The following is a 25147-nucleotide window of genomic DNA, read 5'->3' as shown; positions in this document are numbered from 1 at the left end:
CCAGAATTTGGAGGCAGACATTTGCAGGTGTGACCCGACCAACTGCCTACCTTCCTGCAGGTGTGGCTGTGGTGGGCCAGTGATGGTTATGAGGGCCTGAGCCCAAGGCATTAAGAGATCTAGCAAATATACATGTTTTCTTCCATTCTAGCTATGGTGATTGTTTCTGTGTTGTGGAGTTTTTGACAAGTGTACAAATGTTTCCTCCCTAAAGAATTGAGTGCTATTTACACTTAGACATTGTTTTCTTCTTTAGAATTGGCCATCTTATAATATACATTTGTGTATCTTCACTCTTTTCTTCGAATGTACTACTGGCCAATTGGGTGATTTTTAAAAATTATAACTGACAACGCAAATTACTTTTTCTGAGAATCAGATAACGATGCTCTTGCTTGATTATCTTTTAGAAAGAAATTGCAATTGAGCAGATATTCTGCAGGCAGGGTGATATGGTAGCCAGTGAGATTAAAGATTCTTGAGTGTTGGTGTAACCACCTGTGTGGTCAGCGGTTGGCTTTTAGAGTCAGACTGTGTATCTCCCCAGGTTGATGAGAACTATTTGGACAGGAGAATGTGATGTACTGGGAGGGCATTGACAGGATGTGTTGAGGCAGTCTCTTGCAACATCCACGGCAAATCCAGAGTTGGGGGGTGATGAGGGTGTACAGCTAGCACCCACCCTCCAGAACACACCTCATCTTTCCACCCTTGGTCCTCCACCACTCTGCTCCCCTGTACCCTGCAGGCTAACGCAAACAACCTTCTTTCTCTCCAGGGCTGGCTTTGCGAACTGCTCCGCTGGAAGGAAAACCCAAGTCCAGAAAACCGCACCCTCTGGGAAAACCTCTGTACCATTCGTCGCTTCCTGAACCTTCCCCAGCATGAGAGGGATGTGATCTATGAGGAGGAGTCCAGGCATCACCACAGTGAGCGCATGCAGCACGTGGTCCAGCTGCCACCTGAGCCGGTGCAGGTCAGCATCCTCCCTCCCCCCACATCCCCAGCCTGCACAGGGCTTTCTGTGTCTGCAGTAGCCGCTGACGGGCCAGGGCCACACCTCGCCAACTTCTGTCAGAGGGTGTCTCATGCCATGTCCCCAAGGGCAGAAGACGCATTGTCACAGTGGGCATTGTGTGTGCCTGTGTGCATGCATGCGTGTATGTGCATACACAAGAGATTGGCTGAGAAGTTGAATGCCAACAATGACTGCTCTCCTGAGAGCATTTCACTTGTGGAGCTGCAAAGCCAGAGCACTTATAGAGAATTAAATCTCTGGATCAGAAAACATAGCTTCTATCAGTTCGTTTCCGAAAGAAAGACTTTGGAATAGTTTTTGATCCAAAATTCCTTAAGGAAAGTTTGGTTAGACTGAGGAAAAGAGATAGCCACATGACCCAGGGAATACCATTGAACTCAGCCGAACCTTTGAAAGACAGATTGTAACAGATTCTTGGAATTTTAAGATGAGTTTTTTGCTGTCTTTGGTTTCCTCTTTTTAGAAATCTGCCTTCATTTGGATTTCATGTTTTGTTGGCTTAGTTTCTGCTCTCATTGAGAAAAATAATATTGCTTTCTGAAAGTAATTGAGTTTGACTACCGAGTCTTTTCTGTAATCTAAAATTCAGTACTTTTGAGAAGAAATATTAGCTAGGATTTCCAAGGTTGAACCCCTAGACTTTTGCCCACAGATTGTTTTAATAGATATTCCACTGCCTAATCCCATCAACCCCAGCTGTCACCCAAGAGGACCTTTTTATGGCCTCTCTCTGAATCCCCTTTCCTGTAGGAAGGAGAGGAAGCCTGAGGCAGGAGTGCTTGTAAGTGTAAACATGCATGTAAAGAGTGGAAGAGACGAGGAAGGGTGAGGCACGGTTTCTTGTAAAGACATGGCAAGAGAGAGGTGGGAAGGATGTGGTGAGACACTCAACCCTGAACTTTTTGTATCTCTTTTCCCTCCCTCTTATATTTATCTGCATAATGCTTCTCATGCTCCTTGGGGAAAAGCCAGAAGTTAACAGGTCACTTATGTCACTTTTCATTTAGATACTGACATCTCAGTGCTTTCATGCTGTCATTGGTCAGTTTCTAGGGCCAAAGTAACAGAATAAGTTGCCCAAACTGTTAAGACTCGGGAAGGTGTTAAGACAGTCTCCTGCAACATCCACAGCAAATACGAAGTTGGGGAGTGACGAGGGGGCACAGCTAGCACCCACCTTCCAGAACATACCCTTCCTTGCCTCTCTTGGTCCTTTCCTAGCTGGGGTCACCCTATAGATTAGAAAATCCTACTGAGTCATACAGAGCAGTGATTTTCAGATTTTGAGATTTAATAGAAAGAAGGACTCAATATAAGTTTTCTAACCTTTTATTATAGAAAATAAGTTTATTTGAAAAATTCAAGGGAGGTTTCTGTTTGTTATCAGCACCATTTCATAAAATACTCTTTAATATCAAACTAGTTAATGAAATAGATAGTCTCAGACAAAAGATAATACAAACAACGGTGTCAATTCAGCCATATAAAAAACTATCACCTCCCCTCTCCTTTGTGTTCTTATTCTCCTGTAAATTGGTCCAAATATCTGTCTTGAACTAACAGAAAGCCAAGGACTAGCTTCAGGGAACCAGTGACTTTGCATGAACTTTTTATTCATTGGTCTTTGTAGTTCAATACAGGTGAGACAGAAATAGAATAGGGGTGAGAAACTGATTTATTTTAGATATTAATAACTGCCCATTTTAATCATGAGATGATGATGAAGTTGGAAACTTAGAAAAACTGAACTAGAAGTGTTAAAACCCATTCTCTGTTATAACTGAGGTTCTCCTTTCATTTGGATGATAGCTCTTACACCATGCCTGTCTCTGTGTATAGTTCTTAAGTTATCATCCCTGTGGGTCTTGTGTTTCAGTAGTAAAAGGATGTTCAACATAAGATTTTGTCTTACAGTTGGCCAGTTGGAGCACAATAAATCTTAGAAGCAGACAGCCGATTGATTTATGAGTTTTAGTATCTTTTATGTTTGTATGTCAGAGCTGGAGCGTGCTAACAGTATTTAACGGCTAAGCAAGGATCAGTCTTCAGTTTTCCTTTTTAGTTTTAAGCACTTTGTGGCTATTGACATTAACTTCTGATATCACTAGGGAAAACCTCACTTATTTTATAAGAGGTTATTCCTGTTACTCAGATCTTAGCTGAAGAGTTTACAAATAAGGTGATTTCCTCTCCAGTGAATCACCTTGGTCATTGACCTTGATCTCATAACTATGAAATTCTTTAGTACATTACTTTTTTTTTTTTTTTTTTACATTATGCCAGTCTCTGGGTGACACTGCTTTGCAATGTTGAATTTATGCTTGTCAGCAAAAGACAAAGCTGTAGATTAATTATTTATTTTAGTCATGATATGAAAAGTAGAGAAAAATAACTGGAACTAGGCAGCAAAACTCTTGAGACAAGAGAAAGTGGGCACAGCCTCTGTGACTTGGTGAAAGACTTTTAAAAGATAGCAAGCTACTAAAAAAATGTCTGTAATTGTCCAAAGGTCAAGGACTCAGGGTTGGAATTCATTTGTGCCCTTATATAAGCTGGAATTTTATTGACATATCACTGTATATTTTAGAAATCTTAAAATTTATATGTAGGGTAATATTAATTTGGTGGTGTTAACATTTTACCTAATCAGGTAGGAAATTTGCCATTATTGTTAAGTATGGGTAAAATCAGTGATTATTAAGAGCTTTTGATATATATACAGCAAATTAAGAAACACAGAAGTCCTTCCTGTTTGTGGTCATGGAAGAGTGCCTTGTAAAGACACTCTAAATTTAAATTTCTTTAGGTAATTAGGTACTCTATTCTCCAGTTTTTCTTCAATGGTAAAGATATGAGGCAGTGATTTTTGTGCCTAATTACCTACCAGATTAATGTGTTGTGTTAGGGTCCCTCAGAAGTCCTGGATGAAGAAGGAGCTTTGTACCACCCCTCTGCTTTTTGTAACACTGAGAAGCCCCTATAGCCAATGGCCTCTCCTCATAGAAGAGAGGGACATTTTTTTGCTGTTTGTTTCCAAATGAAGTTCACCTAAGGACAGTTTTGTATTGCCTGCAGGTGCATTTCTTTTACACTCACAGAGGGTCTAAATATTTTAAACCCACAAAAAATCAGGAGATTTCACACAAAATCCAGAAAAATCAGATCTGACCCACCAGACCCCAAGACCCACATGACTGGAGCCTTCACTCTGCAGGGTGCACACTCACATTCTGCTGCTGGGGTCCCTGTGGTTCCCCACTCTTGGAACACATGCACACATACCCATCACCTCATTTCCTTAGGCCTCCTACCTGTCATGTCACCTGGCTGCCACATCAAAGCCACAGGTGCCTTTACCCCATGGCTCTGATTTCCATTACACACCATTTATTTTTATAATCCTCATACACTGCTCTGTACGATTACCAAAGGAATGTATGTTTGATGGTGTTTCACTGCGAAGTTCTGAAGCAAGGTTCTGGTTGAGGCCAGTCTGGGCCTGGGCCACTGAGGGGTGTGTCAACTCCAGGGACTTGCCAGACTTGGAAGAACAAGATGGTTTTTGATTGAGGATTCATATCCTTCCAGGTGATGTGCAGCTTTGACAGCATATTGAAGTACCTGGTTTCACCAGGTTTCTTTCTGGTATTTTCAGAAACCCTCATTTTTAGTTGCTCCTATTGGAAGCTGACGTTCCAGGCCCAGAACACGCTTTGTAAACTAGATCCATTCATACCATGAGTCTACAATGGGAGCAATATTGCCCCAGGATGGTAAAACTTGTTTCTTGAGGAGCATAAAAATCTTAGATTCACAATGTTTTATGGCCCTTTTCTAAAGGAACATGGTGCAGAGAGAGTAATTTGCTATATCTCTGGCAAGAAAATTTTATGAGGAGGGTCAATGATTAGGGAAAAAAGTACCTAAAAAGCCTCCTTAGGGGGTCAGTAATGAACAAAAGTTGAGAAATATTAATCTACATAATGTTTCTAGTCCATGAGTAGATAGGACAGAGAAGATCAAGAGAGGTGAGATTAGTAAGGCTAACCAAACCAAGCCAAAACACTTCATGAAAAAGACTAATTAAACTCCGCTCCATTTTTTGCCAGGTGTGGTGGCTCACCTGTAATCCTAGCATTTTGGGAGGCTGAGACAGGAGGATCCCTTGAGCCCAGAAGTTCGAGACTAGTCTGAGCAATATAGCAAGACCTCATCTCTACAAAAAGTAAACATTAAAAAAGATTAGCCGGGCATGGTGGCACACACTTGTAGTTCCAGCTACTTGGGACTGAGGTAGAAGGATTGCCTGAGCCCTGGAAGTCAAGTCTGTGGTGAGCCATGATCATGCCACTGCACTCTAGCATGGTTGGCAGAGTGAGACCCTGACTAAAAAAAAATTACATATTTTATCCCAAAAGGTTGGAGTCAAAATTATTTCCTGTGTGCTTTCCCCTTCAGTGGTTATTATGATCTGAAGCTTTGTGGGGAATGGCCGTCCTTAGCTTAGCCTCAAGATCCAGTTAAGTCAGGGTATTCATGGTCACCCATCTCGTTTTACTACTGGACATGGGGCTATCCAGCCTTGCCTGCAGCCAGGTCCAGCTGAGTGAAACGGCAGGGGCCTTTGACATCCAGTCTCTCCCCTGGCCACACTTCCCTCTAAAGGCAGTGGAGAAGAAAGGATATGACTCAGAGTGATGGGAGCATTTATGCACATTGTTTGTGTATGTGTAGTCTGTGCTTGCTGCTTTGCTGAATTTCCACCATGGTGTTTCCATGGGCTGGGTTGCAAGTTCAGGAATTCCAAGCTTGCTACTGTGTGGTTTCCTGACAAGACTTGTTTTAAAAGTCCATGCCACCGTGCGTTGAGTAGGAGTGTGAGACCTGGTTGGTGACAGGGAGGCACCAACATGATCCCTTTCCTTGTCTGGGTGGCTCTCATGGGGTTTTCAGCATTCCCTAAGCCACAGACTCCCTGTCATCAGTATTGACCTATGATTCTCAATGAAGGGAGATTTTGTCCCCCTAGATGTTTGGCAGTGTCTAGAGACGGTTTTATAATTTTGGGGTGCTACTGGTGTTTAGTGGGTAGAGGACAGGGATGCTGCCAAATATCCTATCATGCACGGGTCAACCCCCAAAACAAGAACTTTTCTAACCTTCAATGCCAGTAGTGTTGAGGTTGTAAAACCCTGATATAGGCATACCAATAATTGCCTGATGGTGTGAGATAAAAATCATGAGTATGTGAGGCTGATTCTTAGTTTTTCTAAACAAAAATTCAGTAATAGTAATACTAACAGTGATGTTGCTGCTTCTCCTCCTTTCCCCTCCTCCCCTTCCCCTCCTTTTCTTCATCCTCCACCACCCCCCATCCCCTCCCTGCTCTTTCTTTTCCTCCTCCTTCTCCTCCTTCTTCTCTGGCAGTAACTAGCCTTGTTGAGAGCCAGGCTCTCAAAATGTGCGATTTTTACATGTCTTATCTTCTTCAGTTATTGTGAAAAACCAAGGGGGTGGTTGGTTTTTATCTACTTTCACAGATGAGAAACTGAAGCTTAGATAAGTTAAGTAACTTGCCCAAAGTGAGAACTTAAATCCACATCTGTCTACCTCCAGAGTCTGACTTTTCTCTGTGTGCTGGGAAGAACTGCTAACTTGCAGCAGCCAGCATTCCCTGCACACTTAACACTAGCTGTCTGGTGTGATGCAGAGTTGTTCATGATGTCTTTATTCTGCACCGTTCTCTTGCTGCATCTGTTTTGTGAGCTTCCTTTTTTGCAGGGCACCCAATGCAGTGAAACCCATAGTTCATTAGTGTGATGTCAGAGAACTGATGGGGCTGACATTTCTACCTTTCATCAGCTGTTTTGGCATTTTTGAGATAGTTTTTGGATGTTACTCTCATTGCTACTGTAAAAGGGTCCTTCACACTTAACCTGAGAGCACTGAGAATTCGGTCTTGCTGACCTACACCTTTTTGCTTATACCAGCTGGAAAACTGTATTTTGATTTGTAAATTTGCTTCTGAAGGACAACTTCCAAGAAAATAAATGTCAGCTACTTAATCCATTAGGAATGTTTGAAAATTCTCTGCAGGTTACTAGAAACTATTTTTTCACCTTGGATTCATTCCAAGTTCCTATTCAATGCCTACTGTGTGAATGTGGCGCTAGAGTTTTGAAAGCCTACTGCAGTCCTGAGGAGAGAGACAAATGGATGCCTGCCATTTTTAATGAAATATTGCACTGGTTGGATACAAGTAGGTCCTCACTAGGGAAAATGTCAGGAATCCCTGACCATCAATGAGGGACCATGCTAACATATTTCATATTGATACCATGTTATCCTGTGTGTATGTATTCAACTTGATTTTTTTATTGCAAGTTTGTTTTTCAGAGTATCTAAATTTGGCATTCAGGAATATAAAGAGATTTTGAAGTCATTTGTTAATCAATTCTTTTTATTCTAGGGGCCAGACATTTCCATCTTAGGTTCACTTTCTTCCACAGTGTACTGAGTAGGTTTCCTTCTGTGATAATACCAGAAAGTTGAAGAATCTCATTAGAGTCAGTAGTGAGTAGATTAGATATTAGTTTTGACTTTGTTATTTTCTAGAGATTTAGACAAAGTAGGCCTGCCTACTTTTAGAAATTTACAGTTTCTTAAAGTTTTTTTTTTTTTTTACAAGACAAATTTTAGGTTAATTGTTGGAGCTACATTAAGAGAAACTGAAGATGATAGAACTTCATGAAAATCCAGGTGTAGGACTCTGAGTGTGGTTGGGTTTCTCTGGGAATTTAGCAATTGCTGTTCATGGATTCACCTTCTCCTTTGTATCCTGAGCATAGCATACCTCTTCCTCATGTCAGCTTCTTTCTCTAGAAAGCTTTTTTTTTTTTGAGTTGGAGTCTCACTCTGTCGCCCAGACTGGAGTGCAGTGGCCGCTCCCGGCCACCGCAGCCTCGACCTGCTGGGCTCTGGTGATCCTTCCGCCTCAGCCTTCCAAGTAGCCGGAATTACAGGCATGCGCTACCACGCCCGGCTGATTTTTTGATTTATTGTAGAGATGAGGTTTCGCTGCCCAGGCGGGTCTCGAACCCGCGGGCTCAGGCAATCCACTCACCTCAGCCTCCCAAAGGCGCAGGATTACAGGCTGAGCCACCGAGCCCAGCTTCTAGAAAGCTTTTATTCCAACCATTGTCTGCTAACCATCGACTGTGTGTCTTTGTCTACCATATCATTTCTGCTCATAGTGTCTCTGCATTATATTCTGCCTCCTCCACATCTTGGCCTGCCCAGATTCCCTGATGTGTCTCATGACCTCTGTGGCCTTTGTGAAACCCAACTTCTATTGTCTACTCTATGTTTACTGCTTTAAATTCATCCAAAAGGGAAAAATTTGACTGGTCCACTTTCTTCTCATGAAGGTAGACATTCTTGACATTTAATTCCAACCAGTAATTTGAATGTTTAATTTGTAAGGCATTACATTTTAAAGAAAGAGCTTTCATTTGGCAAAATGTTAGAACAATCTGAAGAAGAATGGAAAGTAGAAAGCTGGCAGTGGATCACTTAATAGGTGACCTGAGAATGGACTGTCCTTGGATTGGTAAGTTAGGGCCTGTTTGGTAGAACGTGGCTCCTAGGACCCTGCATTTATCAGGGTAGGTCAATGATTAACAAGTCTACTATAAACTATTAACAATTCTACAATAAACTTCTCATATCAAGATTCATGTGACTTTTTTTTAAGAGACAGTCTCACTCTGTCACTTAGGCTGGAGTGCAGTGATACATTATAGCTCACTGAAGCCTGGAACTCCTGGGCTCAAGCAATTCTTCTATCTCAGTCTCCTGAGTAGCTGCAATAACAGGACTGTCAGCACCATGCCTGGCTTTTTTTTTTTTTTTTTTTTGGTAGAGATGGGGGTTTCACTTTGTTGCTTGGGGTGCTCATAAATTCCTAGCCTCAGGCGATCTCCCCTGCCTGACTCCCAGAGTGCTGGCATTACAGGTGTGCGCCACTACACCTGGCCATATGACTTCTTTTTTTTTTTTTTTTTTTTAATGTAAAGTTTTTGGAAACATAAGTAGTAAGAAGCCAGTGCCTAAGGGGTGATTTTAAGCCCCATGTGTATCCACAGTATTATGCTTTTTTATTTTATTGCAGTTTTTCTAACATATATAGTTCCATGTGTTTAGTCACTGCCCCATAGATAATAATGGAAATGAGACATACATTTTATAGCAGTCTCTTCTGGTACTGCTTATTTTTTTTAAAGGGGCCTCAACATTTTACTAGGCTTCTCCTCTTCATAACTGGAGCTAACATTCTGTGTCTCATTCTTCGTGGGGTAGTTCTAGTGTCTGCCAAGCAGAACTCCTCTGAGGGGTGGCTGAACCTCCGCAACACACTGTCTTCCAAGTTAAACATCCAGGGTTAGCTCCTGGTTGGAATGAAATGTCGAGCAGCTGGGTTCCACTTACTCTCAGTTTTTTTCCTGCCCTGTGGGAACACAGAGAACCTTGGTTTCTTGAGCAGCTTGTTCTTCCACAATTGCTATGTTTCTTTAAATAATAGTTTAATATTTATATTTTGCATTTTTGAAAGGCAGCACAATCCCTGCAACTCACCCTTTTGGTTACTGATACACTCCCTGTTTTTTAAATCCTAAAACTGACTAGAAGGCGCTTTGTCCAACACTGCTCTATAGGTAAAGGGAGAATCAGAATTAGCTGTGGGCATATTTGAAGCATCCATCTTATTACATAGAAGTCTCATGGATACAAGATTCTGCACTGCCCAGCGCCCAGAAATCACTAGTCAGTAATATACATTATCTTTCTATCTTAATAGAAGATTGTCCATATTCAGAAGTTTTGGGACAGCAGGGTATTCCCTATACATTTTTTCAAATTCTTTTCCTTCTGGTGATATTAAATGAAACCAGGTATAATCTAAGACCCTTGGTGTCTTAACTTTTTTTTAATATTCTGATAGGAAAATAAGACTAAACATAATGCATTTGAACATAAAGCTTAGTTGCCTTTCTTTTTTTATTATTGATACAGAATTTTTTAGGGTATGTTCATGCTATCATCGTATAGGTCAACTCAATGTCACTATTTTGTTTTCTTTCTTCCCTTCCCTTTCCTCCCTGCCTCCCTCCCTCCCTTCCTTTCTTTCTTCTTCTCTAGCCTTTCTTTCTTTTTGATAATTTGAAACACACTTTTTTATTTAACCTAGAAGAAAAGGGAACAATGGCTAATAAATTTTGTGAAGGGGCAAACTAATTAGACGTGAGCAACAGGGAACTATGAGAAACAGGGAGGCAAAATCAATAGAGACTGAGATAGTGCATTAGGATGTGTCTTTCCTTCTCTCCTCACCTACAAAAAGCAACAACAAAAAAACCTAAACTAAAATTTAGGCATTGCAGATATTGATATGTCATTGTTCTACTCAGTGGCCTTGTCACATTTCATCTGTGAGAAGGAAAATGCATTCCTCTATACTTGTATAGTTATCTAGCAAAGTCTGGCTTTTGGAAAAGATTATTAAAATTGATTGATAAACTTGTTCTTGGTTTTCAAGTTATAGATGTAATTGAGAAGACTGGCCATTTTTATTCTTACATTTTTACTTACTCATTCGACAAATATCGGTTGAGCTCCTTCAGTGTGCCAGGTATTATTCTAAGCATGATGTATATAACGATGAATAAAACAGAATTTCACATGCACATTGAGAAGTTTTCCCCTTTTCTCAGGATGGATTTTTAAACAGACTTCCATTTTCCTTTTGGCTACCTTACTCTAGAATTCAGACTAGAGTGGAATCCGTCGATTGTATTTCTTGCCTGATCCTGACATTGGGTGACATCTCTTTGCTTCAGTTTTTCTAGCTGTTTCTAGAAAGAACTGTATACCATCTCTAAAATATATTGAGCCTCTCAGAAATTACTTTTTTTAAAAAATCATGTCTATTTGAAGGAACCAAAGCAAACAGACTTTCTGAGTCTATTCTGTAGAGTTTGAAATGATTCACAAAGCTCTACAAAAAATGGCATTTGTTGACTAATGATCGAGTGGCATTTTTAAAAATAATTTTAGTGAAAAACAGATGGATAATAAGTATGTCCACTCTACCCCTAATTTCTCCCTGACCACACAGACAGACACTTCTTTTTTTGTCCTGTCATATTTATTCTCTCCACACACAGTTACTTCTCTGAGTAGCACCCTTATTACTTGGCACTGGGGTATGGGCCAATTCATTGTTAGTAACCAAACCACCTGGCTCATTTTGAGTGTGTTGAATAAAGCTGTGGTGCTTGGAAGTTTAGGTGTGTGAGCTAGTCCCTCTTAATAATGAGCTGTTATAGCAGAAAAGGACACACTCTCTAGGGCTGTGGGAGCCTACTTCACATTTTCTCCTTCAGTTTCTACCAGAGTGCTTGTCTTAGTTAGGTAATTGTTGATGTCAAAGGTATTCATCCTCTTTGCAGAAGAAACAAATGCATGTCTACTGAGAAGGGCTTGCTTCCCCCTGGAGGGATGAAGTTCTTACCATTCCACACTTGTTTGCTCAGTGCAGGGTGCTTATGACTTGGGTCCAATCACTCAAGCAAGGTCACAGATCTGGGAGAAGATTGCAGTTGAAACAGGGCATGAATGTAGTTTGGGAAGCTTGGTATCAGTTACCTTTCTGAGAATTATGAGACTTCATGCTGGGAACCTAATGAACTTGGCAATCTTGACCCACAGAAACATACTAATACAGCATATTTGAAGCATTTTGGACTGCCTGATTTAAGAATACTTCAGTAGGGTCATATCTTCGTTAAACTCTGGTGTGTTCATATGTGGCCACCTTGTTTCTTGGCTCTGGCCCCTTACCCTACCTTGGGGAGGTGAAGTTTTTCTCACTCTCTCTCTCTCTAATTTAACTATATTTTTCAATCTAAAAAAAAAAACTTCAATAAAAAGTAAAATGTCCAAATGAAAATTTTATTTCTCAGCCTTTCTTTTTAAAACTAAACAATATAATAGTCAAAGAGCGTATTCAGGTAGACTCAAACTATAGCTCTGCCAGAAGTATCACAAGGAGTATGGATAAAGAGGAAAGCCCCCGAACTTTCAGAAGATCTGGGTTTGAATTGTAGGACCACCACTGGAGTGGAAGCTCTAATGTTGTAGAGGCTGCTAACAATTTCTGAAACTAGTGATAATAATCCCAAATTTATGTGGCTATTTGAGGATTAAAGGAGTAATGATTACATGGTAAGCAACTGAGAAATGTTGGTAAAATCTGCACATTTATTAGTATTAATCTTAAAGATTAAGGTAATAATTTCTCTTCATAAGAGTCCAGAGTTGGATCAAGGATGATATCTGCATATAGTTTTATAACCAGCAAGAGCGTGCCTGGCCTCTATTGTTTGCATGGTGCTCCATTGTTTTGTGACAGATGGAGAGGCTCAGCTGTCTGGCTTCATATGATCTTTCTACATCTTAAGCTCTTTTAAAAGTCATTATAAGTTATTTAAAAGTAAGTGAGAAGTTTTCTTCTCAGCTCTGAATAAAATCCTTCTGTAGAGCATGATAAAATGCCATTGGGTATGACAAAAGTTGGTTCATGCACTTTTTGTTTTTTGATGTTTTTAAGCTTAAAAAGCAGAAAGGCTAGTGGGCTTCTGGGTAATCTCTGGGACTTCCACAGTCCTTACCACACATGAGCATCCCCAGACTGTGAAGCTGCCGTGCATGTTTGAGGCTCTTTGGTACAGTGTTAAGTTAGCATCTACCCCATTGCCAGCACTGTGCTGGCCTCTGATGGACGCAAACAAGATCAATATAACCATTTGATTTTAATTTTGAAAAATCATGATATCTTACTTGTAGAATAGTAGAAAGGTACATGAATGCTTATCTTGAAATCAGGGTCTTCTGATTATAAGTGCCTAAAGTGCATTTAAAATAGATGACTGGGCTGTGCTTTAACCACATTAATGTGGTATGGTTTTAAAGTAAAAAGTTCCCAAATAATTTAAAATTTTTTTGTACGTTTGTTGCTGCCTGAGGATTTCCATGATTTCCATGCACTCTCTAAGGAACTAGAGCATCTAAGAATGAAAATTACTCTCTAGTTCTGTTTGCTGTAGATCTTTGACCCAATGGAAGGAAAGATGGCATGGTAAAGAAAAGGGCCCTGTAGGTGACGCAGAGTCCAGTCCCAGCAGTGTGTGACCTTGGATGAAGCGTTCTATTCTTTGAGTTTCATCTACTGTTTTGCAAACTGTTGTAACATGACTTAGATGATCTCAGAGACCCTCATCTGAAACACTTGTTTTGTGAATTGGTTTATCCATTTCTGATTCCCATTTCAGTATTTTAACGAGAGTGCAAAAACAAAAAAATAAAACAAAAACATATTGCTCCTGGGAGGTTCAAGTGCATTTGGAAAAAACAAATTAGCAACAGTATAACAGATTATGAACACCTTACATTGGACTCAGAAACTCAGTTGATTTTCTTATGACTGATAGTTTTGGCAATTGCAAGAGAAAGCCAGCCACTGAGTTTTAAAGTATCGTAACCAAACCTACCTACTGTGGCTTCTCAGCTGTTTCTGTTTAGTGTAGAAATCTAATGTAGCTGAAAACTACTGCTGATTTTTATTAAGTTGAAGTCTGGAACTTCCCCTTGCAATGATAGAAAAGCACACTTTCAATTAAAGGAAAACTGCCAAAGTTCTGAAATTCATTTATTTTATTATTACTTGGTTTGACCCTAGAAATGGGAGATCAAGCAAACTAGATAGGCTTGACAGTTCTAAGGTCACAAGTTCAATTTCCTCACAAGTTGTTTCTAGACCTGATTCACTGCAAATCATGTAACCCTTCACCTTTTGATAGAGAATCTTCTATAGAATTGTATATTACATCGGGGTCATCCTAATCACTTTGGGGCTGGGAAAATGACAGGTAAGTCCGGTCACGCAAGGGAATTCAGTGAGCAAATCTGGGAAGCAGTATGTGGCTTGTCAGAGGAGGGATGTTGTATCAATTTCAAGAGCAGAGTCAGGGAGTGCTGGAGAAAGCTTACACTGGCTTGCAGAAACCAACTGCTAAATTTTCAGGAATTTTGAAAGCTGGTTGCGACACCATTGGTAGCATGAAACCTACCATGGTGGGATTATTCACACTGCAAAAATTGGCAAATGATCCAACTGGGGTTTTTTTTTTTTCCTCCAGAGAGCCAGTTGTTAGACATTTGCCAGCACAGCATTGAATAGACTCCAATTAACTTTTTTAAAAAAACAAAAAACAAAAAAACTCTGTCGCCATCTATATATTTATTTTTTACAAACAAAACTTGCTGAATACCATTGTATGAAAGTAAGGTCAGGTGTTTCCAGAACTGACTGGCTGATTGGTAATACAGCTCACTTGGCCAACTTATCAAAAATAGTTTATTTAAATAGTGGTTGTTTCTACTCTTTTCCCTTTACTTTTTCCTTCTGTTCAAATTTATTTCTTCGTGTTCAAGGAATTTTGTCTTTGTCTCTGCGATGCACGAGGCTCACTTGAATAGATCTGCCTGGATTCATTTTGCAGTCTCATCATGGGCCCATAATTTGTGATTTCTTAGTGCCAAACACCCAGCAGATTTGAGGACTCTAGGTAGAAAACAGAGGAACACATTATTTTAGCAGAGTTACTTTTTTACATATGATAAACTGAACTCAGACAGTGCACCTCAAAATAAAGAGTCAATTACTTTTTAAAAAGTAACGTTAGGGAGCTAAAATCTATTATGTGAAATCTTAGAGAAGTACATGTGAATGTGGAAAGGTCTTCTTTTTCTATTATGATCTACATGAATAGGATGTGCTAATGTGAGCATCTGTTATATAAGTACAATATGAGGGGTACCCCCAGAAAACCCAGAATTTATTTATAAAAAATTTTGTGATTATTCTTACGTGTTTAAAGTTGTCACCTTCAGTGTCCTCTCCTTTTGATACACTACACCTATCAAGATGCTTTACCCACAGCTCAAAACAGTTTTTGAACTCATCAGTTTTGATGCCTTTTAGTGCTTCCGCCGTTTTTTGTTTTACCTCTTCCACATTGGCAAAATGTTTCCCTTTAGGACTTTTTTCATCTGAGTAAACAGAAACATTGTCCAGGGCAAGATCAGGTGAGTAGGGAAGTGGGGTCTGGGGGTCATGGCATTTTTGGTCAAAAATTGCCGAATACTCAAGCATGATGTGGGCAGGTTGTTTGTGTAAATCACCCATCATGAAATGGGCAAAAACATTGAAAAAAAATCTTTAAAAAAATTCACTGAAGCTGAACACAGCCTCTCACAACAATGCTAGCTGGTACACTGATGCCAATGGGTTCCTAGGATACTTGCCTAGCAGGGGAAGCTGGTACTACAAGTGACCTGCCCTCCAAAAAATAATTGTTTCTTTTGGGTCCCTCCAGTATTAACATGCTAATTATCTCAAAAATATTTTCATATTTCATTTTTTTTTAACAATTCACGTCAACTATACTCAGAAGTGTGGCAATAAAAGAGTGACAAGGAATTGGTAGGCCCATGTCAGTTGTTTCCATGTAGGTATAAATTTGGTGTATACTTTTGAGAGGAATCTTTATTTGAATGCTTCGCATGAAATGGAAACCTCCTAAAGAGATATGGGCTAAAGTAGTTAAACAGCATGCAAGGTAAGTTGATAGAGCAATGAAAGGAGAGAAGCAAATCAACTGATTCTTTGGCTTGTAAAACATAATCTGGGTCAAATGTATTGGTTGACAATTCTTTGGTACATCTTTATGTTAAAGTCACTGCTGTCCCAGGAGAGAAGTTTACTTGTCATTTTATTTGCAAAAACCCAGCCAGTTTATTGTGAGTTCTTAGAACAGATACATTAGAGATGGTGTGCTCTACTTTGATGATCTCTATATATTTGCATATGTGAGGCAGAGTAGTACATTACGCCAAATGAACATGTAATGTCATCTGTGTTGTATGTTGCCATCCCTCACATATAGAACGTGTATGTAATCAGTTCCTATTTTGTATCGTATTCATCTGCATTTGCAGCATTTCAAAGACTTGTTGGAGACATCTTGGCGCAGAGGGAAAAGCAGAGTCACTTACAAGTTCCAGATCTATAAAGACACAGATCAACCATATGATATTAATAAATAGCCTGGGTTGAGGGAAGATTAAAAATTAGATTATTTATTTAGAAAGTTGAAAGTATTTGTGGTCATTTTTCTGTTCTTGAAAAAAAGATACTGGTGTGTGTGTGTGTGTGTGTGTGTGTGTGTGTGTGTGTGTGTGTGTGTTTGTGTGTGCTTGTTTTCTCCCATCCTCACAATTCCTTTGTACTTTTTGATGTTTTGAATTAAACCCTAAAAGACAGACTGAAGGTTGTATATATAACTGCAAGAAGGATGTGGTAAGTCATGGCAGTGGCTTGTGATCTCACAGGCATGGTGGTGTCAGAGACTGAAGACCAAAGGCAAATCCTCAACTTAACCTGGATTTACTTGAAATCCCCCACCCTTGTACCGTATCATAAGTAATAGCGTATCATGGATAATTACATTTTTACAAACGGTAGAGAAAATCATTTTGACACACACATAGTATTTTCCAGCCAGACCAGCTTTTCAATCTTTTACAGCTTTCATACATTAAGGCTCATACTCTCTTTGTTTATTAAAAAAATACTGTCATTAATAATAGGTTTATTCTGTAGCCAGCCTCTGAATAGAGGAAGACCCTCTTTTTCTCCTCTACTGCCCCCAAGTCAAACATTTGTTACCTTTTCCTTTGTAGAACTTTGAGCTACTTATGTTTTTGATTAAGAAAGTTATGGCAACCAAATTTTCATGGAGATTTTTAAGAGCTTTGGTCATTGTTCAGCTTATTGCTATATATAATAGAATGAATTATGTTTAGTGGCAAATCACTGGGAAAAAAAAAAACTGCAGAAAAACTCACAGGAGAAATACTGTCATTGACTTCTTTGCCACTACTAGCAATGAAGTAAATTCCTACTGGATGAACCTGGAATAGGCTGTCCCACTGGCCCCTCACCGGCCTCAGAATTTCAGGGATCAGAAAAAAATCGGGGGACAGTATGCTGTTTTCTTAACCCTTTGTGATCAAATGTGGTGTTTCATTTTGAAAATGAAATTAATTCCCTGGAGGCCTTTGAAACTTTAATAATACACAATAAATAAAATCGTATCTAATAACTCAGCAGTTTCATTTGGCACCATCATCTTCTAGATGTACTGCAACTGCGGAAACATAAATACTTGCGGACTTCAAGAGCCCTCTTTCTATTTGCTAAATAAACTTGGCTGGCTTTAAATTCCTCTGTGTGCAGTCATTAATACAATCCACTTTGACAGCATTTAATTAAAGTGCTTTTCTCTATTAAATTCATTAAAAGTTCTCTCCCCTTCCCACCCCCCAATGTATAACTGCTTTCCAGATGCTGAGTGGCAAGGGCCTATAAGCCTCACTTTAAATAACTTCTCATTTCTCTTTGTAAAGTGTTTATTACATTCAATTTAGAAACTGTTAAATATGGCTTAGAAAGGAAGTCAGATTCCAGGACATGTTCTCTATCCCCTCAGCAATCTCCTTAAAAACAAATGTTAGTTTAACTCATCTGAATACGCATTTATTATTTGCATATTTTTCTTATACTGTGTCAAAACTACTGGGCATTTAAACTGGGAGCTAATAAAGATATGATTTCCATATCAGGGCTGGGGAATTTGCATTAGTTCTGAGCAGGTACTTGGCTTGAATACATTTGCCTGCAGATTCAGGGAGAGTGAGCAGAACAGTCCACTATTAATAGATTATTGACAGTTTAATGTCTTGGCACCTACTTAGCCCAAGAAGTATAATAACCAGGAAGCTGCCTGATATGAAAGCCGTCAATAGCATTTTCAATCAAAACCTTTCAGTTAATTGCTGGTTGACCTTAGAGATTTCCTTTAGGCAATACCATTTCGTAGTTTAAACCAAAAGGACCATATTGATTTGTAGAGTTTATTCACAGATGATTATTTAATACCCATTGCTTCAGTATATGTGGTAAATTTTGCCTTTTCGGTGTCTGCCATAAGAAGTTTCTTTTTGGTGGTACTTTTCAAAAATTTTCCCTTTACCACCTCTACTTTGAAAATGTCTCATTAAATCTGTTCTCTTCTCAGAAATATAAAGTTGGGAATCTTGAGGGCACACATGGTCAAGTGTTTTAATATAATAATAGTTTTGATAGAATTCTTTGCTCAGTCTGGAATTATGATTCCAACAGATTCCCTGACAAAGCTAAAAACTATAGTCTCAGTGAGAGTAATTATATAATATCATAACAGCACTGTACCTTAAAACAAAAATGTTCTTTAACACCCAAATGTCGTTTTGATCTCTATACATATAAATGAGATGGCTTACACTTGGTTTCTAGATTTTCTAAATGTAACGTCCATGATTTATTTAGTTTTAGTTGAATATATTTAGAAACAAATTTTGATAAAACCTAAATAAGCCACAAAGGCAGGCAGGGAGCAGAAAAGACAGTTTGTGGCTCTGACTTCAAACCATTTGCTTTACTCTCTTTGAAATGTGTGGTATTGGAACTAGGGAGGCTGAGTCAAACAGGAGGCAAAAAAATCTGCACTTTGAATTAATTGTGTTACTTTTCTTTCTCCTTTGGTTCTTCACATAGGTTAACTTCATTCATTCTGCTCCAAAGAAAATTATTTTGGCATTTCAATTTGTTTTGGACAAGACATGTAATACTTTCCGTAGCATTTTATAGATAGGCAGTGTTCCTTCGCATTTCATTCCATTGCAAGCCATTGTCATCTCATGATTTTATTGTAATATTTATGATCCATTTTTAAGCAAATACTTCTAGCTTTTATAAATTCTTTTTATTTTTTTAAGGTGTCCTTTCTTTGTCTTACAGGCATTCTCTCATTTTTACTTGTTTTGCTGTTTTGCCTTCAGCAATTTTTCTTGTTATAGAAGCTGTCTGCTACAGGCCTTTTAAGTTCTGGTGATGGTAGAAATATTTCTGCAGTCTGGGGAGGGGGGGAGAGAAGCAGACTGATGAATATGTCAGTTTTTATCTCTGAGAACAGTAACACCCTAAACGTATGTCTCTTGAGTGTCAGTAATTTTCAAACAGATAATCTGGGGGAATTAAAAAACTGTATGATGTTATTAGCCTATGAAAGTGTGTGTGTGTGCATGTAATAAATTTTTATAAACTATTATAACTCAGTTGTTTTCGTCATTGAGTGCCTATGTGGACTTGCCACTTATTTTTCCTTTAGAGCTATTAGATGTGTTCTAAATCTGAAGAAGCCTTCCGGTCTATATAACATGGCTCTTACAGTTTGGAAGTCAGCTGTTCAAGGCTTTCATACTGTTATAAGTCTGGAGTACGTGGAGATGAATAGAACACAGAATCCACCCTCAGGGAGCTCACAGACAGCACACGGAGGCAGGTATCAGGGAAAATAACTATAATATAGCATGTAAATGCAGACAAAGGTAGCTCCAAGGGGGTACACGCACCCCAGACCTGGTCACTCGGAGAACCCAGAAGGCTCACAGGGCATAGTGCTGTTCATATCCCTCACAGAACCATCATCTGAGCTTTCCAGGAAAGGGTGACACAGCGTGCATGTGGGGGCTGCAGCTTAGAGTGGTTGGAGCACAGCCTGCAGGGGCTGAGGGACACAGACAGGACAGGGGCTCAAGCTACAGTCAGGTGACAGAGCCTTCTTGGATACGCAGGAGGCCCTGACCCGTCTGAAGACTACAGAGGGCCTTCAGCAAGATGCTCTGTTGGCTGTGGCAGGGAGACCTGCTGGAAGGAAGTCAGAGTAATTCAGGCAAGGGATGATAAGGGTCTGAATTACAGCAATGGGAGCACCTGGGGCAAGAAGAGAATTAATTCAAGAACTATTTGAAAGGGATAATCAGCAACACGTGGGATCGACTAGCTGTGGCATTTCAGATGAAGGGAGGAGTCAGCAAGAACTCTCAGATCTTGACTGGAGCAACCCAAGGAGCTTGGTCTGGAGCCCCAGTCAATAGCATTAATGATTAATTCCCTGCTACTGTCATTTGTAAGTATATGTGTTTTGTCCAGAGTTCTCAGCTATTAAATTAAATTCACCCCAAAGCATATTCTCATTTGAAAGTATAATGACAGTCCCAGTTTCTGAGGACGACCTATACAGGGTAGGCAAATATGCTCAGAAAAGCCAAGGTGACATGGCAAGGAAACACAGTTGAATTTCTTCTGTGAATTTGAGTAGATGAGGATGCTGGACAGCTAGCCTCATGGGAACACAATGGTCATTTGCAGCTTGGGCACTGAAATCTTTCTTGTGGGAGAAGGCATCACCCGCCCAGTTACTTTGCCCCAGGGAGCTGAGATTTCTCTTTTTGGTGACCATTCCTAGTACCTGGGAGAAGGAACCTCATTGTCTTGAGGAAACTGTGGTCTAAATCAGAGTGCCTGGCCCTGCCAGCTTTCTATCTCTCATCCCATATCCCTACTACAAAGTTTAGAGGCAAAAGTCTCCCCATACCTGGTTTCAGTTAGTGAGATCATTCATGTGGAGGTTGTAAAACCAGTATCTCCATAATGATTAAAAGTAGTTTAGAATTGAAAAGAATACTCTAGAATTAAGAGCCTGTTAACCTTTGGGAACTGTTTACCTCACATCATTTAATTTTTCCGTATTCTTTTTCTCTTGAAAGAAAATAATACTAAGGAAGCCAGTCTTTGCTGAAATGAAATGAAGTTGAAAACTAAAGGCTGTGTTTGATAAACTCTCATTTGACACCTTTTAAGCGCTAAGCCACAAGGAATCTTCACTTCCACTCCCTAGAGATCAGTGGCCTTTGCCTTATGGTCTGAGGCAAAAGCCCTTCTTTGATCATTTGACTTTGTTTACCCAGTTTAGACTTTAGGGTATAATAAACTGTAATATGTCAGCGGTATGGTATTGCTAGATATTTTGTCTTTTACCAGAGTGGTTGATTGTAATGCACTACTTAAGATTTGCTTTCTATAAAAGGAATATTTGTACTTTTATGTGTTTGATTCACGCAGTGCAGTTTTCTCAAGTCCTGTTATTAAGTGGTTACATTCAGAAAGCAAAAAAATATGCTGAGGTAGTATTTTATTGGTGAACATCTAATATTTTCACTAACCATAACTGTCAGATTGTTCTGACTTCTGAGTATCCCAACTGTAAAAATTATACAGAAAATGTGGCCTTTCATGGTATTCTAAGGAGCCTCATGTGAGGCCTTGAACACATAAATTGCCTTCCTTCTCCTCTTTCCCCCAAAGTAAAGAATCTGCTCTAAACATCCTTTCTCCTTAAATAATTCAAACCCTTTCTTTTAAGAAGCTGTAGAGCAACATAATTGTGATGTCCCTAGTGCCATCACAATTGTGGAGATTTTTAATCTTAAACTGGTTCTTGGCTGCATTTTATCAGAAAGTGTCTCTGTTTTTGCTCTAGCAAATTCTGATGAAATTGAGTATCTACTTTTTAAAAATGATACACAAAGAAAGAAGAGTAAAAATCCCTTTACAACTCACTCAAATTTTGGGAGAGGAAACTCCCCGTAATGTATTCTGATTTTTCTTAACTTCTTTAATGTCTTCTCTTTTAACTCTAAACTTGAAAGACTGAATAGTAGCCTGTGTCATTTTTAATGTTATTCTTAGATTTTAATTGGAAGATATTTCTTCACACTAAAAGAAATTTGTGATCAAAACTTAAATGGAAACAGAAAATAACTTTGCTTTTTTTCTCCACTAACCTGCAGTAAAGGCATATTTGTTCCATGTCAGACTCAGGGGGTGTGTAATTTTGGGAGTCGGAGCTCAATTTTTGTGTATTCATTTCTTCTTCTGAAGAGTAAATGCAACAGTACACGCCAGCATTATAAGATTAGTTTGATGTTGTTTTTAAGAAACAAGAAGTACAAAAGATGGTATAAAGACATTTGAAAAAATTCTGATTATAAGACTTAAATAATTACAGAAATCCAACATATGACCATAAAGTCATATAATATATGCATAAATCAGTAGTAGTGATACTTTATTTTAGTGATGCTTATATAGCTTATTGAGATCCTATGACTGAAAATGTACAGAGATATTCTTCCCTGCCCACTCCAATGTTATCCTTGTTTTTAAATCATTCTATTGCAAATAACATAACATTTTCAGATTCTATTTTTGTCACTGGATTTATAAATACTATAAAGGGATTTGAAAATTATTGAATTCTGACTATTTGGTGCTTTACCTTAGTAATTATTATTTAAGTCCTCGTTGACAATTCCTGGCTGGCTACTAGATGTCTGTTCTTAATTAATGTATTTAATCTATTTTCTTCCCCCATTTGCCTTAAAATATTTTCATTTTCATTCTAAACTCTGTTCTGGCTAAATCTATTAAGATAAAATTTACTTATCTGAAATAGTCTCTATATTCTATTATTTTAAGCTTACCTTGACTCTACTTTTTAACTTGCTAGAATCTAGATTTCAAAAGTTTCAGAGCTCACAAGTAATGTGTCACTGGCATTGATGAAGTTGATTTCATTTGGGAGTTATTTTACTTCACTTGAGAATTATGTAGCCAACTGGATTAATTGTTTAAGGTTTCTTTTGGGTCATTCTTAACCTTTGCATATCTTTCTTTTCTTGGACTTTTGCCATTGATGAAGAATTATGTATTTCCAGGTTGGTTCTTTTAACACCATTTTGAATCCAGTCCCCAAGTTATCTTAACCTTTCACCCTCCTCAATTAGTTACCGTGGTTATTTTTGTTGTTGTTGTTTTAGGTTTTAAATTTTTTGTGTGTGACGATGAGGACTTGCTATATTGCCCAGGCTGGTCTCAAACTCCTGACCTCAAGTGATCCTCACACTTCTTCCTCCCAAAGCACTGGGATTATAGACAATCTTTAAATTGACTTAAAAGCTTCTTCTTCCATGTTTGCTGGTGCAGAAGTCACTTTTTTTCTCTACTATACCCATGAAACAAGTCATACATTTATTTAAAAAATACGAATTGTAGAGCTGTCAGTCATGGTCATTTCTATGTTATTCTTTACTCATTTTAACACAAATATAAAGTCTGTAAAGGCACTTTAGCATTATTTGTGCCTTAAATCCGGTCTTCCAGAGAGAAACCTTTTCTGTGAATTTTTAGGCTATGTTTTGTGTTCTGAGAAGACCTCATGAAGGGCAGTGGAGATATGTGGAAACAGGAAGGACATGAATGCTTAGGGAAGTCAGGCAAGTGAGCTTGTGGTAGGTGGGCTGGGGACAGCTTCTCCCAGCCATAAGGACCTAGAGTCATGTCCTGGACTGTCCTGGAAAGTCTGCTCTTCCTGAGTCCTTTCATGGGTTTTGTCTGTCATGTTTGTAGAATGGTTTTGGCCATGTTAGGCCCTAAATGATCGAATAAACCTATTTATCACATAATACTGTGAAGGGAGAAAGAGAATTGCCATTAGATCTAATGTGTTCATGCTTTACCTCTCTAAGTTCTAACTGGAGAGGTGATTGTTTTCTATGCTGTCTTGGTGTCTGTTTGATTAAGATATGGTTACTCATCTTGACTCTGTTAACTGTCTATCAGCTCATCTTATGTTGAAGGAATCACTCACTCAGCCACCTCTTCAGTGTTTGCAGATTCTGACCACTCCTAACCATCAGATTAATGACTGCAACACATTTTTTTTTTACCCCTAACTATACCAAAGTTATTGGTATAGTTGTTCTCAATTTATTAGCAAAGAGGAAATGATACAAGCCAAAGGCTGTTTTAAGAACCATGCTTCCTCCAACACCCAAGTTTATTTTAACAGTTTATTGTGTCACAATATTTTTATGCTTTTATCTTTGACCAAAGTGTTTATTTTGAGAAGCAATTATTAAACTGTATTAAAAACACACACAGTGTTTCAATAGTATCTTGGTTACAATATTAAAAAAAAACACAAAAATCCAGACTAAGGCTGGATGAAATTGAACACATATTTTCATGTCAGACTTCCTACCATTTTGCTTGTTTGTATTGATTTCTCTTGACACGGTCTTCTTTTATTGAGCACCACTTTTTTTTTTCTTATTCTTGCTTTTTCTCTCCCTTTTTAAAAAAAATCCCCTTCCCATTAGCTATATGTGCTAAGAGCAATTGTAAAAGGGAAACAACTTATATTAAACCTGCCTGGAGTCAAAATGTAATCTAACACCTGTAGTCTGCAATTTGTCATCACTTCATAGATACTTTTTTTTTTTTTAATAACAGATTTCCTGAGTTTTGACCTTAGGATACTGTAGAATCCAAAAAAAGCAACAAAGCTAAATCATAGTTTTTAATAAGTCTTATAATGTTAGATGTGAAATTACAACCATAAGAGCCAAGTCAAGTAACATCATTTGAAGTTAGAAATAGTGCTGGGTTGTCTCTAGGAGAATATGTTTTGCCTGTGAAAATGCCTTTGTGTGATAAAGTCAGGAGACAAGTTACAATGAGTGTGTAATTTCTCATACGTTCATTCTCTATGGCCCTCCTCAGTGGTTTGACTCAAGTAAGGATGTTTTAATTTGCAGGGTTCATTTTGAATTTTAGAGTAGAGTGCTTGGTTATCATTAGGGGGAAGGCAGGGCTATGTGTTGAGTATAACTCATATAGTATGAAATTTTAACTTTCTGGTCTCAGAACCTCTTTCCACTCTTACTATAGACCCCAGAAATGTGAATAATTATAGATAATATACGGGCATCCATTGGTATCCATGGGGGATTGATTCCTGGACCCCTGACGGATACCAAAATTCATGGGTGCTCAAGTCCCTTATATTAAATGATGTAGCATTTGCATATTACCTGCTTACATCTTCACATATGCTTTAAATTATCTCTAGATTACTTACGGTGCTTAATACAGTATAAATACTAGATAAGCATTTGCTATATTGTATTGTTTAGAAAATAATA

General features: G+C 38.7%; 1 protein-coding gene across 1 annotated transcript in view; it reads left to right on the top strand.

The window, feature by feature from the left end:
• Positions 1 to 25147, top strand: part of SATB2 (SATB homeobox 2) — a 183737-nt gene that overhangs the window by 145936 nt on the left and 12654 nt on the right. Inside the window, exon 10 of the mRNA XM_008061216.2 lies at positions 779 to 976. Within this exon, the coding sequence (XP_008059407.1) occupies positions 779 to 976 (198 nt within the window). The remainder of the gene's footprint in view (positions 1 to 778; positions 977 to 25147) is intronic.

This window comes from Carlito syrichta, unplaced genomic scaffold (genome assembly GCF_000164805.1).
Source record: "Carlito syrichta isolate Samal-C Ts95f unplaced genomic scaffold, Tarsius_syrichta-2.0.1 Scaffold305149, whole genome shotgun sequence".
NCBI classification, from domain to species: domain Eukaryota; kingdom Metazoa; phylum Chordata; class Mammalia; order Primates; family Tarsiidae; genus Carlito; species Carlito syrichta.
Note: the sequence above shows the minus strand (reverse complement) of the source record. Positions and strands in the feature narration are given on the sequence as shown.